The 18675-nt window shown below is 44.5% G+C and overlaps 1 protein-coding gene across 1 annotated transcript in view; it reads left to right on the top strand.

Moving 5' to 3' along the window:
- LOC126184445 (circadian locomoter output cycles protein kaput) overlaps positions 1-18675 on the top strand; it is an 837361-nt gene that overhangs the window by 780229 nt on the left and 38457 nt on the right. The window contains exons 5-6 of the mRNA XM_049926836.1: positions 5216-5425; positions 14503-14690. Coding sequence (XP_049782793.1) covers positions 5216-5425; positions 14503-14690 — 398 coding nt within the window. The remainder of the gene's footprint in view (positions 1-5215; positions 5426-14502; positions 14691-18675) is intronic.

The raw sequence follows: 18675 nt of genomic DNA, 5'->3' as shown, positions 1-18675 counted from the left end.
GCCTGTGTCTATGTGCCTGTGGTTCTGTCAGTGTGATCATGTGATGTATCTGACCCCAGGAATGTGTCAATAAAGTTTCCCCTTCCTGGGACAATGAATTCACGGTGTTCTTATTTCAATTTCCAGGAATGTATATTTACTCTGAAAGCTGGTGCGTGGAGGTTCCCCTTTCCTATTCAAGCTGTGCGCGGGGAAGAACGGTTGTTGATAACACTTCGAGTGGGCTCCAGTCGCTCTAACTTTAGCGTCTTGGTCACGTTGCGAGACATACGTAGGAGGAAGCAATGTATTGGCTGATTCGTCTAGGAATTTTAACGGCGAAACCATACCGTAATGCACACTGCCTCTTTTGTAGCGTCTGCCACCGTAGTTTGATGAGTACCTCCATGACGCTTTCGCACTTATGAAACGAACCCGTGACGAAACGCGTAGCTCTTCTTTGGATCTTCTGCATTACATCTATCAATTATATCTGCTAAGAGTGCAAGACTGACGAGAAATACTCTAGTATCCGTTTAACGAGGATTTTGTAAGCCACTTCCTTCGTGGGTGGTCAACATTCTTTGATGATTCTTGCAATTAATCTCAGTCTCACATCAGCCTCTCCTACGATTACTTTTACGCGGCCGTCTCAATTTCTCTCATTCTACACCGAGATGACAAAAGTCATGGATAGCAATATGCGCAAGTAGAGATGACGGTAGTACCGCGTACACAAGGTACAGGGTGTTTCAAAAATGACCGGTATATTTGAAACGGCAATAAAAACTAAACGAGCAGCGATAGAAATACACCGTTTGTTGCAATATGCTTGGGACAACAGTACATTTTCAGGCGGACAAACTTTCGAAATTACAGTAGTTACAATTTTCAACAACAGATGGCGCTGCAAGTGATGTGAAAGATATAGAAGACAACGCACTCTGTGGGTGCGCCATTCTGTACGTCGTCTTTCTGCTGTAAGCGTGTGCTGTTCACAACGTGCAAGTGTGCTGTAGACAACACGGTTTATTCCTTAGAACAGAGGATTTTTCTGGTGTTGGAATTCCACCGCCTAGAACACAGTGTTGTTGCAACAAGACGAAGTTTTCAACGGAGGTTTAATGTAACCAAAGGACCGAAAAGCGATACAATAAAGGATCTGTTTGAAAAATTTCAACGGACTGGGAACGTGACGGATGAACGTGCTGGAAAGGTAGGGCGACCGCGTACGGCAACCACAGAGGGCAACGCGCAGCTAGTGCAGCAGGTGATCCAACAGAGGCCTCGGGTTTCCGTTCGCCGTGTTGCAGCTGCGGTCCAAATGACGCCAACGTCCACGTATTGTCTCATGCGCCAGAGTTTACACCTCTATCCATACAAAATTCAAACGCGGCAACCCCTCAGCGCCGCTACCGTTGCTGCACGAGAGACATTCGCTAACGATATAGTGCACAGGATTGATGACGGCGATATGCATGTGGGCAGCATTTGGTTTACTGACGAAGCTTATTTTTACCTGGACGGCTTCGTCAATAAACAGAACTGGCGCATATGGGGAACCGAAAAGCCCCATGTTGCAGTCCCATCGTCCCTGCATCCTCAAAAAGTACTGGTCTGGGCCGCCATTTCTTCCAAAGGAATCATTGGCCCATTTTTCAGATCCGAAACGATTACTGCATCACGCTATCTGGACATTCTTCGTGAATTTGTGGCGGTACAAACTGCCTTAGACGACACTGCGAACACCTCGTGGTTTATGCAAGATGGTGCCCGGCCACATCGCACGGCTTTAATTTCCTGAATGAATATTTCGATGATCGTGTGATTGCTTTGGGCTATCCGAAACATACAGGAGGCGGCGTGGATTGGCCTCCCTATTCGCCAGACATGAACCCCTGTGACTTCTTTCTGTGGGGACACTTGAAAGACCAGGTGTACCGCCAGAATCCAGAAACAATTGAACAGCTGAAGCAGTACATCTCATCTGCATGTGAAGCCATTCCGCCAGACACGTTGTCAAAGGTTTCGGGTAATTTCATTCAGAGACTACGCCATATTATTGCTACGCATGGTGGATATGTGGAAAATATCGTACTATAGAGTTTCCCAGACCGCAGTGCCATCTGTTGTTGAAAATTGTAACTACTGTAATTTCGAAAGTTTGTCTGCCTGAAAATGTACTGTTGTCCCAAGCATATTGCAACAAACGGTGTATTTCTATCGCTGCTCGTTTAGTTTTTATTGCCGTTTCAAATATACCGGTCATTTTTGAAACACCCTGTATAAAAGGGCAGGGTATTGGCGGAACTGCCATTTGTACTCAGGTGATTCATGTGAAAAGGTTTCCGACGTGATTATGGCAGCTCGACGGGAATCAACAGATTTTGAACGCGGTAAGGTAGTTCATGCTAGACGCTTGGAACATTCCATTTCAGAAATCGTTAGGGAATTCAATACTCCGAGATTCACAGTGTCAGGAGTGCGCCGAGGATACCGAACTTCATGCGTTATCGCTCATTGCGGACAATGAAGTGGCCGATGGCCTTCATTTATCGACCGAGAGCAGCGGCGTTTGCCTAGAGATGTGCTAACAGATATGCAACAGTGAGTGAAATAACCGCAGAAATCAATGTGAGACATACGACGAACGTACCCGTTAGGATAGTGCGGTGGAGATTGGTGTTAATGGGTCATGGCAGCAGACGACCGACGCGAGTGCCTTTGCTGACAGCGCGATATCGCCTGCAGCGTCTCTCCTGGGCTCGTGATCATATCGGTTGGATCTCAGAAGACTAGAAATCCGTGGCCTGGTCAGATGAGTCCCGATTTCAGTTGGTAGGAGCTGAGGGCACGGTTCGAGTGTGGCGCAGACCTCACAGTGACATAGACCCAAGCTGTCAATACGGCACTGTGCAAGCTGATGGTGACTCCATAATGGCTTGGGCTGTGTTGACATGTAATGGACTGGGTCCTCTGGTCCAAATGGAGCGATTATTGAGTGGAAACGGTTTTGTTCGGCTACTTGGAGACGATTTGCAGCCGTTGATGGACTTCGTGTTCCCAAACAATAATCTCATGTACCCGGGCCACATTTGTTCGCGATTGGTTTGAGAAACATTCTGAACAACTCGTGCAAACAATTTGGCCACCCAGATCGCACGACATGAATCGCATCTAACATTTATGGGGTATAATCGAGATGTCAGTTCATGCTCAACATACTGCACCGACGACACTTTCGTAATTATGGACAGTATAGAGGCAGCATTTCTTCAGGGAATTTCTAACGACTTGTTGAGTCCATGCCACGCCGAGCTGCCGCACTATGCCGGGTGAAAGGAGGTCCGACACCGTATTAGAAAGTATACAATGACTTTTTTCGCATCAGTTTATACCCATACTCACTGATATTCAATGGATGTGACTGCTTCCAAAAATGTTCAAATGTTCAAATGCGTGTGAAAATCTTGTGGGACTTAGCTGCTAAGGTCATCAGTCCCTAAGCTTACACACTACTTAACCTAAATTATCTTAAGGACAAACACACACACCCATGCCCGAGGGAGGACTCGAACCTCCACTGGGACCAGCCGCACAGTCCATGACTGCACCGCCTTATAAGGTTCGAGGTTCGAGTCCTCCCTCGGGCATGGGTGTGTGTTTTTGTCCTTAGGATAATGTAGGTTAAGTAGTGTGCAAGCTTAGGGACTGATGACCTTAGCAGTTAAGTTCCGTAAGATTTCACACACGTTTAAAAAAAAAAAATTCACTTAGCTCCGACATAATGAACTCACAACTACACAGAACACGCCTGAGCCTTCAATGTATTGAGGGCATTGCACAGGTGACGTTAGTGGTCAAATACAACAGCGCAACCTAAAGGCTTGGGTAGGATCTACATTTATAATCAAGCATGCTTCTCTCGCGTAGTTTCCATATTTTTGTCCAACCCCTGTATATTAACGCTTTCTTTCTCCGATGTGCCATTAAGGATGTTACTTATTGTAATTATTAGGTTTGAAATACTTTCCTCTCTGAAGTCAGAACGTAATTTGGTTCAAATGGCTCTGAGCACTATGGCATTTAGCTTCGGAGGTCATCAGTTCACTAGAACTTTGAACTATTTAAGCCTAACTAGCCTAAGGACATCACACACATCCATGACCGAGGCAGGATTCGAACCTGCGACCGTTGCGATCGCGTTGTTCCAGTCTGTAGCTCCTAGAACCGCTCGGCCACCCCTGCCGGCAGAACGTAATTTATTTTGCCTTTAAAGGGATTTCTCTATCCTAAAGAACCCGCAGGTGCGCCCCGGATGTACCTGTTGTTAGGTCGTTCTTGCATCGTGCGCTCTCTGAATTTTAATGGTAAACCTCTGTGTGGCACTAAACGCTTTAGCTTCAGTGTCTGCGAGTGAAGAAGGATGAGCGTCGCCGGCCGCTGTGGCCGAGCGGTTCTAGGTGCTTTAATCCGGAACCGCGCGACTGCTACGGTCGCAGGTTCGAATCCTGCCTCGGGCATGGATGTGTGTGATGTCCTTAGGTTAGTCAGGTTTAAGTAGTTCTAAATTCTAGGGGGCTGATGACCTCAGATGTTAAGTCCCATAGTGCTCAGAGCCATTTGAACCATCTTTTGGATGAGCGTCCCAGTGACGCTGTCACCCGCACAACTCTGCTTTGAATTTTATCTAGCTCTTCTATGAATATTGATTCCCAGACTGACAATCAAACGATTCGCCTGTTGGCTTTTATCCCGAGATCTGTGGCCGATGTTTGTTTAACGATTTTCTGATGTTGCGTCACCACGAATGGCTGGTGTTGTCAAATATTCATCCTCAATTGCTGGCGGCAGACTCTATAGAACGCGTCTTTGATAATGTCGACCACTAATGCTGGTGAAACGTTGAAAAAAGGTACTTAACAAACATCGACCGTAGATCCTGAGATGCCGGCCAGAGTGGCCGAGCGGTTCTAGGCGCTTCAGTCTGGAACCGCGCGACGCTACGGTCGCAGGTTCGAATGCTGCCTCGGGCATGGATGTGTGTGATGTCCTTAGGTTAGTTAGGTTTAAGTAGTTCTAAGTTCTAGGGGACTTATGACCTCAGCAGTTGAGTCCCATAGTGCTCAGAGCCATTTGAACCATTTTTTTTAGATCCTGAGACGAGAACCAAAGGCAGTACGTCAACAAGTGGACACGGAAGTCTCAACGATTTTGTAATGTCTGTATGTTGCAGTCGGACATCGTGCACCAGTCGGTGTACGAGCTGGTGCACTCGGAGGACCGGGAGGAGCTGCAGCGGCAGCTGATGTGGAACTCGTTCCTGCCGCCCGAGTCGGCCAGCATGGCGCTGCAGGACGCGCTGGTCGCCGACAACTGCCACCTGCTCGAGCGCAGCTTCACCGTCCGCTTCCGCTGCCTGCTCGACAACACCTCCGGCTTCCTGGTGAGCCTGCGGCCACACACCGCTACTGCTCTCTTCAACCTGCTCATTTTACGCTTACAGGACAATGTTGCATGCATTTTAAAACTTTTTCATGACGCGGACCCGGTGTACCATCAGAACCAGACTTTTCATGTGAAGGCAGACTTCAGCACGTATCTTCATTGATGCCTAAACTCTTAAATACCCCCACAAAAAAGTCCAACTTGTTCATGATCACAGGACAAGTCATTCATTAAACATGGTGTCCGACTAACCAAGGAAAATTGGGGTTTAACGTCGCTTGGTGCTCGACTATTGCAGGTACAAACGAAATGGGCGAATAGAGGACAATGAAACAAGCAAATAATCCTAACAAACATAGGTTGGTTGGTTGGTTGGGTTGGGGAAGGAGACCAGACAGCGTGGTCATCGGTCTCATCGGATTAGGGAAGGATTGGGAAGGAAATCGGCCGTGCCCTTTCAGAGGAACCATCCCGGCATTTGCCTGGAGTGATTTAGGGAAATCACGGAAAACTTCAATCAGGATGGCCGGACGCGGGATTGAACCGTCGTCCTCCCGAATGCGAGTCCAGTGTCTAACCACTGCGCCACCCCGCTCGGTAACAAACATAGGTCCGGGCCGCGCGGAGTGGCCGCGTGGTCTGAGGCTCCATGTCACGGATTGCGCTGCCCCTCCCGCCGGAGGTTCAAGTTCTCCCTCGGGCATGGATGTGTGTGTTGTTCTTACCATAAGTTAGTTTAAGGGGAATAGGACGTCAAATGGGCCGACTTGGAGCAGGAGAGGCACGACAGAACATTCTAATTTCCACTGTCTATACTATTACAAGTAAATTCATAAAACTTTCTCAGCATGACCAGGAAGGATTCAGGATTCACACTTGTAGCAGCGGAAGTTCAAAGACATAACAAAATAATTTTTTTACATGTGAAATTTCATCATTTTTTTCACTTACTATTGGCTGCATTTGTTGCTATAGGTACACTTTTCTTCATAAGTAAGAGAGAATGATGAATTTTGCACAGCATATAAACCATACTACAGGTGTCTGAAACTCTAGAATCTATTTAATTTATGAAAAAATTAATGAGCTGTTACGTTTTAAACTTTATGTTTAGAAAAAAATGAAATTTTGTAGTTAATTATCTCAATTTTTACCACAGTTTTTAATAGATTTGGAAAATTCTAGAGTTTCATACACCTGTAAGTATGGTTTGTATGCTGTGCAAAATCCATCATAGAATCTCTCTTACTTGTGAAGAAAAATGTACCTATAGTCACAAATACAGCCAACAGTAAGTGAAAAAATGATGAAATTTCATATCTAAAAAAAAATGTTTTGTTACGTTTTTGCACTGCCACTGCTATGAGTATGAATCCTGAATCCTTCCTGCTCATTTTGACAAAGTCTTATGAATTTATTTGTAAAAGTATAGACAGTAGAAAATAAAATGTTCTGTGGTGCCTCTCCTGCTCCAAGTCGGCCCCTTTGACGCCCTACCCCGTTAAGTAGTGTGCAAGTTCAGGGACCGATGACCTCAGCAGTTTGGTCCCTTAGGAATTCACATACACATACACACACACATAGGTCCGAAAACCAATGATTTCGCTGGTACGACGTACTACAACTGAGTACGTGAACACCTTGAAACAGATCCAGAGGAATGAGTCTGGAGATACGCACTTGAGGACAAGCACACTACAATAAGTGTTGCAGATGGCCACCTATCACGTGACTTCAGCACGTCTCTTGATTGATGCCCATACATGATCAAAACTCCGGGCGTGCTCCGAATGCACTGATAACCACTCACAATGGGATCCAGAAATTCAATCAGCAGAACTGGAATAGACCAAAGCTCTTTAAAAAATGGAAACGAGCGTATGGCATCGCTGGCCGGGAGGACCCTATTTGGGGAAGTTCGGCCGCCAAGTGCAAGTCTTACTTCATTCGACGGCACATTGGGCGACTTTGGCGCCGGTGATGAGGATGAAATGATGATGAGAACAACACAACACCCAGTCCCTGAGCAGAGAAAAACTCCAACCCAGCCGGGACTCAAACCCGGGCCCGGTTGCATGGGAGGCGAGCACGTTACCACCCAGCTAAGCAGGCGGACACCAAAGCTCTTAAATACCCCACACAAAAATATCCAACGTGTTCAACTCGGAGGCCAAGGCCACGATATTGGCAAGCAACGATTGATGCACTTGTTGTCGAAACGCTATTTACCAGTTCCTAAGTATCTGAAATGATAATAAAATGAAACGAGGACAGTTTATCACTTTGTAATTTACGCTTCACTTCTGCTGTTTCAAAGTAAACGTAACCTTACACAATGACAGTTTTGCAATATTGGCATTTGCGCATACGTCGTATTGATGAAATAATTAGTTTCCAGATCCTTATTTACCAGTGCTATTTGCCTATTTTATTCTTATCTTTTCCTAAACTGTATACAGGGTGTCCCAGATACGTAGCGACAGTCTTCGAAGGGCTATAGAGGGAGTCTGAAGGAACAAATCGAAGATAGGAACCCGCGTCCGGAAACGTTATCCAACGACGCTACAGAGTATCGAGGTTATCGCCGGCGCCCACCCATTCGGCAGCAAAAGTGACTTTATACGCTGACGGATCGTAGGTGGAACATCTCGCAATTTAGTTTGTTATCCAGTGATCGCCATTGATTGGCACGATCGCCAGTGAAGAAGATGGAGCTAGCTGCTGCATAGAATCGACTTGTCTCCTATGACTGCAATGCTCGGTTGCTTCGGTGGGTGACAATTCCGGACACTGGTACTTACCCTCGATTTGTTGCTCAGGACACCCTCTATAACTCCTCGAAGTTTGTCGCAACATTTATGGGACACCCTGTGTACGAACATAGAAATGCTGATCGCTACTCAATACTTTTCTGCGTCCTGCAGTGAAACACAGTTTTTTAAAATAATTATCCGATTTGAGATGATTGTAGCTTCTAAATGAGTGAAGAAGGGAACTTGCATCAAATTTTAACTTGCACACAGGACTACAAAGTTTTAATTTTCATAAAACCAACCGATTTTATAAGAGTATAGCTTTCACATACGACCTGGGAATCCTTCTTAAAAATACGTTTAGGATCAATGTCTTCATTACTTTTCACAAACAAATCTTGTGAAAATCTACTGAGCGTGTCTTTTAAAGCACTGTAATTCCTGCATTTATTGTCCGTATAAGGTTGAGAATGTGGACCTTCCTCGAGATATCAACGTCTACCTACCATTTTATACAAGAGATGAAAGTTAGCACAAGTATTCTTGTAAAAAGTGTATTGTATTTTATTGTATTTAAGTGTCACCCTTCTACCTGTAAATTAAGAATTGCTCTGCTCCGAAACATTATTTGTTATATTATTCCATTCCTGACCCGAATCTGTAACAACAGTGAGTGCATCAACTTCAAGTAAAAAAGCTTCGGAATTATATGCTATAGTTAACGGCAAGTCATCATTGAATACCAGGAAATAAACCGGCACGAGTATGAAACCTTGGGAATCACTCACCCGCTACAGTAACCCAGACGGATGTAGGCTCATTTCCTGTTACATGGTATTGTAAGGCAACATTCTGTTCCCTACTGCTGACATAGACTGAAACCACCGGAGTGCTTCAACGCTACTTCTAATACAATGATACTGTAGTTTGTTTGACAGTATATAATAATCTGAATGATCGTAAAACTTTTCATAAGTCACAACGGGTAACCGATGGAACCCGGTTTTCGTCAATGCTAACTGATTAGCCATTCCTGAAGCCAAACTGCGCTTCTGCCAATACGTTCTGTGGGAAAAGGTCTTAAGTTTTGATAGAGGACTGCAGCACCATTTCCCCTTTCAATTATCGAACAAACGAAAGGATGGCTGACATAGTGTTTAGTGTATCTGGGATTGTAAGACAGTTAAGATCCTTAGACGCCAGAAAGGCATCTGGCCCAGACGGTATCCCCGTAAGATTTTATGTTGACTATGCTACAAATATAGCACCATTCTTATCCGTCATCTATCAGAGATCATTGGAACGGCGGAAAGTTCCACGGGACTGGAAGAAGGCCCAGGTCATAGCAATCTATAAAAAGGGTAGAAAATCGAATGCACATAATTACCGACCAATTTCACTGACATGGATTTGTTGTAGAATCATGGAAAATATTTTGTGTTCAGACATAATGACCTTTCTAGACTCTGAGAAGCTCATCTGCAAAACCAGCACGGTTTTAGGAAACAGCGGTCATGCTAGACACAGCTGGCCCTCTTTGTGCACGATATACAACAGGCTCTAGATACCGGCTCCCAGGTTGATGCCATATTTCTCGACTTTCGAAAGGCGTTCGACTCAGTTTTGCACTGTCGCTTGCTACAAAAAGTGCGCGCTTACGGTCTATCCAATGACATATGTGGTTGGATAGAAAGTTTTCTAACAGACAGGGAGCAGTATGTCGTCCTGAACGGGGTAACTTCAACAGAAACAAGAGTAACTTCAGGTGTGCCCCAGGGCAGCGTAATAGGTCCTCTGCTTTATACGATTTACATAAACGATCTGGTTGATGGTATTGACAGCGACCTTAGACTGTTTGCCGATGATACTGTAGTCTACAGGAAAGTAGGGGGGGGGGGATATGACTTTGGCGCGAATTGTGCCCTCCGCGACACACCGCTTGGTGGCTAGCGGAGTATATATGTAGATGTGGATGTAGATGTAGAAGTTTTGGTGTGAGCAGATCTAACTTTTCTAAGTGTGTCCTTCGTCTATACTAAAGTACACTGCTGTACAAACTTAAGGACGAAAGTAGATTTTGCATGATGTGTCACTGCCAAATACCATAGCTCGATGGAACTTGGACCATATATAGAAAGACCTGCTACAATATAGTACAGAATGTAACTGGAAGAAGTACGTGTGGAGACGAACAAAAATGATACTTTTGTTCAGTGACAATAAAACAATGAAGTCATCACGATTCATTGTGGTCCTCTGGGCATTACAAAAGGCGAGACGTAGTATTCATTGGGTGTGTGATCATCACAGACGGCAATGCATGGTCTGCAGTGTGCTTCCCTGCTGGCCACCAGCTTCGTAAGGCGTCGTTTTGGTAGGGCGTTCCGTCCCTGCACCAGAGCTGTTGAGAACTGCTGGATGACTGATGGTGCATGTGTATGTACTGCAGTACGTCTACCCAACCCATCCCACACGTACTCGATGGGATTTAATTCGCGGGAACGGGCACGCCAGTCCAATCGGCAAATATCCTCTCATTCCAAGAGCTCCTCCCCTGCGCTGTTGGATACTGTCGCGCATTTTCATCCATAAAAATGAAGTAAGGGGTGAGTGCACCCCCGGGTAGATGCACATGTGGAAGGAGTACAGTGTCACAATAACACTGACCGGTGAGAGTACCATGATCAAAGATCTGGAGGTCACTACGCCCATGCAACATTGAGCCTCTCAGACCATAACACCTGGACCAACAAAGCATTTAAGTTCGACAAAGTTTCAGGGTGCATTCCCACCCCTCGCCATACGAGGGTAGATCCCGCTCTCATCCGAGAAGGGCACGTGATCTCACTCCTGGTTTGTCCAGTCCCTATGCTCCTGGCACCATCGCAAACCGTGCCGCTGATGTGCGGGTGTCAACGGAACACTACGTACTGGTCGTCGGGCGAAGGAACCGCCCACACGCAGTCGCCTGATTACACAGATAAGTGAAACCATTGTTTATTATAGGAGAGCTAATTGAAATTGTCAACCATCACTTAATGCTGCTCCTGGTGACCATTTACGGGAATTGAAAAGTAGCAATCTTTGCGATCTATTTCGGTGCTTCACACGTCATTGAGAAGACTGTCATTAGAGACGGTGACATAGTTGAATAAGGACTGGGGAAGCCCGTTGAAGGAGACATCCCCATCACCAATTGGACGACTGAGGATGTAAATCAGAATGCTCTCTGTAAGTCCATCTTTATACAAGATACTTCGGCTGTTCAGTATAAAATGTCAAATCTAAACGCCTCCATCCGTCTAAATTTCCAGTTTTATTTTAATTGTGCAACCAGTTTAAAAGCTTACCGAAGTTAAGCGCTGTCGGGCTGGGCTAGCACTTGGGTGGGTGACCATCCGGTCTGCCGAGCGCTGTTGTCAAGCAGTGTGCACTCAGCCCTTGTGAGCCAAAGTGAGGAGCTACTTGACTGAGAAGTAGTGGCTCTGGTCTCGTAAACTGACATACGGCCGGGAGAGCGGTGTGCTAACCACATGCCCCTCCATATCCGCATCCAGTGACACCTGTGGGCTGAGGATGAAACGGCGGCCGGTCGGTACTGTTGAGCCTTCATGGCCTGTACGGGAGGAGTTTTATTTATTTATTTTATTTATTTACTCGTCAAGTTCCGTAGGATCAAATTGAGGAGCAAATCTCTAAGGTCATGGAACGTGTCAGTACATGAAATTCAACATAAACATAAAAACAGATAAAAATAAATGTTCATTAACCTTAAAAAAGTCAGTCTATAAGTTTAAGTAAACGCTATCAGCAATACAATAAAAATCAGCTTAATTTTTCAAGGAACTCCTCGACAGAATAGAAGGAGTGACCCATGAGGAAACTCTTCAGTTTCGATTTGAAAGCGCGTGGATTACTGCTAAGATTTTTGAATTCGAGTGGCAGCCTATTGAAAATGGATGCAGCAGTATACTGCACACCTTTTTGCACAAGAGTTAAGGAAGTCCGATCCAAATGAAGGTTTGATTTCTGCCGAGTATTAACCGAGTGAAAGTTGCTTATTCTTGGGAATAAACTAATATTGGTAACAAGAAACGACAGTAAGGAATATACGTATTGAGAAGCCAATGTCAAAATACCCAGACTCGTGAACAGAGGTCGACAAGAGGTTCGTGAACTAACACCACTTATTGCCCGAACCGCCCGTTTCTGAGCCAAAAATATACTTTTAGAATGGGAAAAGTTACCCCAAAATATAATACCATACGACAATAGCGAATGAAAATAAGCAAAGTAGACTAATTTTCGTGTCGAACGATCACTCACTTCTGATACTTCTGATACCGTTCGAACAGCAAAAATGGCAGTATTAAGTCTCTGAACAAGATCCTCAAGTGGGCTTTCCACGACAGCTTACTATCTATCTGAACATCTAGAAATTTGAATTGTTCAGTTCCACTAATCATATGCCCGTTCTGTGAAATTAAAATGTCAGGTTTTGTTGAATTGTGTGTTAGAAACTGTAAAAACTGAGTCTTACTGAGATTTAGCGTTGGTTTATTTTCTACAAGCCATGAAATGAGGTCATGTACTGCACTATTTGAAACCGAGCCAATGTTGCACACAACATCCTTTACTACCAAGCTAGTGTCATCAGCAAACAGCAATATTTTAGAGTTACCCGTAATACTGGAGGGCATATCATTTATATAAATAAGGAACAGGAGTGGCCCCTGAGTTTAGTTTAGTTTCAAAGCTACACTACGCGATCTTCACGGCCCCTAACCGACGTGTAGAAGGAATCCCAACATTGGTCCAGTCAAGATGGGGCCAGCATGTCGGGCAGGAGCCCTGAAGATGGCGTAATGTATCGCTGAAATTGGTTCACAAATGAAATAAAACTACACTACTGGCCATTAAAATTGCTACACCAAGAAAAAATGCATGTGATTACATTTTCACGCAATTTGGGTGCATAGATTCTGAGAAATCAGTCCCTAGTGACTTGATACGCCTGGGCATTGAGTCAAACAGAGCTTGGATGGCGTGTACAGATACAGCTGCCCATGCAGCTTCAACATGATACCACAGTTCATCAAGAGTAGCGACCGGCGTATTGTGACGAGCCAGTTGCTCGGCCACAATTGACCAGACGTTTTCAGTTGGTAAGAGATCTGGAGAATGTGCTGGCCAGGACAGCAGTCGAATATTTTCTGTATCCAGAAAGGCCCGTACAGGACCTGCAATATGCGGTCGTGCATTATCCTGCCGAAATGTAGGGTTTCACAGCGATCGAATGAAGGGTAGAGCCACGGGTCGATACATCTGAAATGTAACGTCCACTGTTCAAAGTGCCGTCAATGCGAACAAGAGCTGACTGAGACGTGTAACCAATGGCACCCCATAGCATCACGCCGGGTGATACGCCAGTATGGCGATGAATACACGCTTCCAATGTGCGTTCACCGCGATGACGCCAAACACGGATGCGACCATCATGATGTTGTAAACAGAACCTGGATTCATCCAAAAAAGACGTTTTGGTATTCGTGCACCCAGGTTCGTCGTTGAGTACACCATCGCAGGCGCTCCCGTCTGTCAAAGGTAACCGCAGCTATGGTCTCCGAGCTGATAGTCCATGCAGCTGCAAACGTCGTCGTACTGTTCGTGCAGCTGGTTGTTGTCTTGCAAATGTCCTCATCTGTTGACTCAGGGATCAAGACGTGGCTGCACGATCCGTTACAGCCATGCGGATAAGATGCCTGTCATCTCGACTGCTAGTGATACGAGGCCGTTGGGATCCAGCACGGCGTTCCGTATTACCTTCCTCAACCCACTGATTTCATATTCTGCCAACAGTCATTGGATCTCGACCAACGCGAGCAGCAATGTAGCGATACGATAAACCGCAATCGCGATAGGCTACAATCCGACCTTTATCAAAGTCGGAAACGTGATGGTACGCATTTCTCCTGCTTACACTAGGCATCATAACAAACGTTCCACCAGGCAACGCCGTCAACTGCTGTCTGTGTTTGAGAAATCGGTTGGAAACTTGCCTCATGTCAGCAGGTTGTAGGTGTCGCCACCGGCGCCAACCTTGTGTGAATGCTCTGAAAAGCTAATCATTTGCATATCACAGCTTCTTCTTCTTGTCGGTTAAGTTTCGCATCTGTAGCATGTCATCTTCGTGGTGTAGCAATTTTAATGGCCAGTAGTGTAGAAATTTAGACTGCCGAAGGAATTTTGGTTTGAAATTTTAAATCATATTGGGTCCTGTTTGAGAAGTTAGCGGTGCGAGATGTGGGATGTGGTGTTGCAGCGGCTGGACATCCGCGGCCGCGTGAAGGTGCTGCACGGCCAGAACCGCAAGACGGAGGAGCCGCCGCTCGCGCTGTTCGCCATCTGCACGCCTTTCGGGCCGCCGTCGCTGCTCGAGATCCCGCACAAGGAGGTGATGTTCAAGAGCAAGCACAAACTCGACCTCGCCCTCGTCTCCATGGACCAACGGTACGTACACCGCTTCTCTCTTCTTGCTTCTACCACAGGCGAATTTTGATATTACTGCGAGTATTTTTTTTATGTTGCTGACCCCTTCACATGAACCGTAGTAAGTCTCACTACTTACCTTCTACTCAAAGATGCGGAAAAAAAACTGTGCAAGAATCTTAACATACATCTCTCAAAACAAAGAAATTGAAACAAAATGGTAAAATGCTTTGTGTCTTGATTTGTTTAAAAGTTTTAATCCGCCAGGAAGTTTCATATCAGCGCACACTCCGCTGCAGAGTGAAAATCTCATTCTGGAAACATCCCCCGGCTGTGGCTGAGCCATGTCTCCGAAATATCCTTTCTTTCAGGAGTGCTAGTTCTGCAAAGTTCGCAGAAGAGCTTCTGTTAAGTTTGGAAGGTAGGGGACGAGATACTGGCAGAAGTAAAGCTGTGAGGACGGGGTGTGAGTCGTGCTTGGGTAGCTCAGATGGTAGTGTTCGGTCAGAGGGTTAGCTGCTCTCTGTAATAAAAAAAACTGAGTTAATCGATCAACAACGAACTTAAAAACGGATGTCTTACGACGTCCGCCCCGTGCAAGTGCAACGAACGAAAACGAACAAAATGAGATTAAGAAAGAAAAAAGTTGGTAGAGCACTTGCCCGCGAAAGGCAAAGGTCCCGAGTTCGAGTCTCGGCCCGGCACACAGTTTTAATCTGCCAGGAAGTTTCATACCAGCGCACACTCCGCTGCAGAGTGAAAATCTCATTCAAGAAGTAAAATATATTAGAGAAACATTTAAAGCACCTTTGAATGATGCTCAGAATCATGTACAACAAATGAGATGCCGACTGAGAATTTAAAGTTCAACGTTTAACTTAGATTGGATTGGATTTTTTGGGGGAGGAGACCAGACAGCGAGGTCATCGGTCTCATTGGATTAGGGAAGGACGGGGAAGGAAGTCGGCCGTGCCCTTCCAAAGGAACCATCCCGGCATTTTCCTGGATCGATTTAGGGAAATCACGGAAAACCTAAATCAGGATGGCCGGACGCGGGATTGAACCGTCGTCCTCCCGAATGCGAGTCCAGTGTGCTGGCCACTGCGCCACCTCGCTCGGTGTTTCACTTAGAATTTTAAAGAGTACTGGAGGATATTTGTCTTGTGTACTATGTAGACCGTGTAGTCTGCTATTGTGGCGTCTTGAGATACTGTCGTTATCTGTAGTCACGCAGTAGCATATTTTACTAATTGAGATACTATTGCTGCACATGATTTCGAGCATCATTCAAAGGTGTGTAAAATGTTTCTCTAATACATTTTCTTACTTTTAAACAGACGTTTCACAAAATATTTTTAATTTTTTGAAATTTTTTAAATTTCGAGTTTTTGCTCAGAAACCATGAAATATCATACCAACGTAACTTTTTATGTGCTAAATAGCTAGCTAGACCTTGAGGAGATACTTCTTTTACATTGCTAGCAGTGACGGTTCGTGAAATATTTCAGTTTTCCCTCAAATCACTAATTAAATTTTTTATTAATCACCCTGATTACTTTCAAGCTGTTCAATCCTTTTTTTTAAACTAGACCACTTGTTGGCCAATTTGATGTCCCATTTGTCCATTTCCCACTCTATGTTTGGCTATGAACATTTGTACAATCTTTTCTCTCACCTTACTGCATGACTTTTTTAAATTAACCTGATTACTTCCAAGCAATTAAACCTTTTCATTGGCAAACTAGACCTCACTCTGATCAGTTTGATACCGCATTTGTCCATTTCCACTTTCCATCTGGCAATGAAAATTCGGACAAAAATTCACTGTGTAATTTTCACTCAAATCACTAAGTTTTTCTCAGTTACACTGATTACCTTCAAGCAATGCAAAGTTTTTTCTCAAAACTAGACTCCACTCTGGTCTTTTGATACCCAGTTTCCCCATTTCCTACTCTTCGTTTGGCTACGAAAATTCTGGCAAAATTCAACGTGTAATTTCTAGGGAGTTTTGTTTTCGCTCCTCTCAAAAATTCCACCGGTAAGATACTTAGCGAGTCTCAGTTTGTATTACGAAAAGGTCTTTCCCCATTATACAAAATTCAAGTGATAAAATATTGCCAACTGGGGTTTTCTGTAACTTTCCAAAAGCATTTGATTCTACAGTTCAGAGTAATATTATGAATATTATGATATCAGAATCCTTGTCAGTAGCTGATTTTCATCCTAGCCAGCTAAAAGGAAGCAGAGTGTTGCGATAAGAATTTCAGGGACTATAGACAAAGGAATCTTCAGAATAATCACTACAGGCATACCAAAGGGATCAATACTGTGTCCGCCCTTTTTCGTGTTATATATAAATGATCTTCCATCACGTATCCAGGAAACAGAATTTGTTCTCGTTGCTGACGTTCCAAACAGTATAATGAAGCATAATAAAGTAACTTCAACACTTCACATCTACATCTACGTGATTGCTCTGCAATTTACAATGAATTGCCTGGCAGACGGTTCAATAAACCACCTTCATGCTGTCTCTCTACCGTTCCACTCTCGAACGGCGCGCGGGAAAAATGAGCACTTAAATTTTTCTGTGCGCGCCCTGATTTCTCGTATTTTATTGTGATGATTATTTCTTCCTATGTAGGTGGGTGCCAACGGAATGTTTTCGCAATCTGAGGAGAAAACTGGTGACTGAAATATCATGAGAAGATCGCGTCGCAACGAAAAACGCCTTTGTTCTAATGATTGCCACTCCAATTCACGTATCATGTCTGTGGCGCTATCTCCCCTATTTCGAAATAATACAAAACAAGCAGCCCTTCTTTGTACTTTTTCGATGACATCTGTCCGTCCCATCTGATGCGGATCCCACACCGCACAACAATACTCCAGAATAGGGCGGACAAGTGTCGTGTAAGCAGTCTCTTTAGTAGACCTGTTGCAGCTCCTAAGTGTTCTGCCAATAAATCGCAGTCTTTGGTTGGCTCTACCCACAACATTATCTATGTGATCGTTCCAGTTTAGGTTATTTGTAATTATAATCCCTAAGTATTTAGTTGAATTTACAGCCTTCAGATTTGTGTGACGTATCGCTTAATCGAAATGTAGCAGATTTCTTTTAGTACTCATGTGAATAACTTCACACTTTTCTTTATTCAGGGTCAGTTGCCCCTTTCTGCACCACACAGATATCCTATCTAAATCATTTTGCAATTCGTTTTGGTCATCTGATGAATTTACAAGACGGTATATGACAGCATCATCTGCAAATAATCTAAGAGTGCTACTCAGATTGTCTCCTATGTCGTTAATATAGATCAGGAACAATAGAGAGCCTATAAAACTTCCTTGTGGAACGCCGGATATTACTTCTGTTTTACTCGATGACTTTCCGTCTAGTACTACGAACAGTGTCCTTCCTGACAGGGAATTACGAATCCAGTCGTACAACTGAGACGATATTCCATAGGCACTCAGTTTGGTTAGAAGACGCTTGTGAGGAACGGTGTCGAAAGCCTTCTGGAAATCTAAAAATATGGAATCAATTTTACATCCTCTGTCAACAGCACTCATTAATTCATGAGTGTAAAGAGCTAGTTGTGTTCCGCAAGAACGATATTTTCTGAATCCGTGCTGACTATGTTTCAATAAATCGTTTTCTTCGAGGTACTTCATAATGTTCGGATACAGTATATGCTCCAAACTCCTACTGCAAATCGACGTTATTGATATGGACCTGTAATTCAGTGGATTACTCCTACTTCCTTTTTTGGGTATTGGTGTGACTTGAACAATTTTCCAGTCTTTAGGTACGGATCTTTCTGTGAGCGAGTGGTTGTATATAATTGCTAAATATGGAGCTATTGTATTAGCATACTCTGAGAGGAACCTGGCCGGTATACAATCTGGACCGAAGACCTTGCCTTTATTAAGTGATTTAAGGTGCTTTGTTACACCGAGGATATCTACTTCTATGTTTCTCAACTTGGCAGTTGTTCTTCATTGG

Source organism: Schistocerca cancellata, chromosome 4 (genome assembly GCF_023864275.1).
Source record: "Schistocerca cancellata isolate TAMUIC-IGC-003103 chromosome 4, iqSchCanc2.1, whole genome shotgun sequence".
NCBI lineage: Eukaryota > Metazoa > Arthropoda > Insecta > Orthoptera > Acrididae > Schistocerca > Schistocerca cancellata.
The sequence above is the reverse complement of the archived record's forward strand: the minus strand, read 5'-3'. Positions and strand labels throughout refer to the sequence as shown.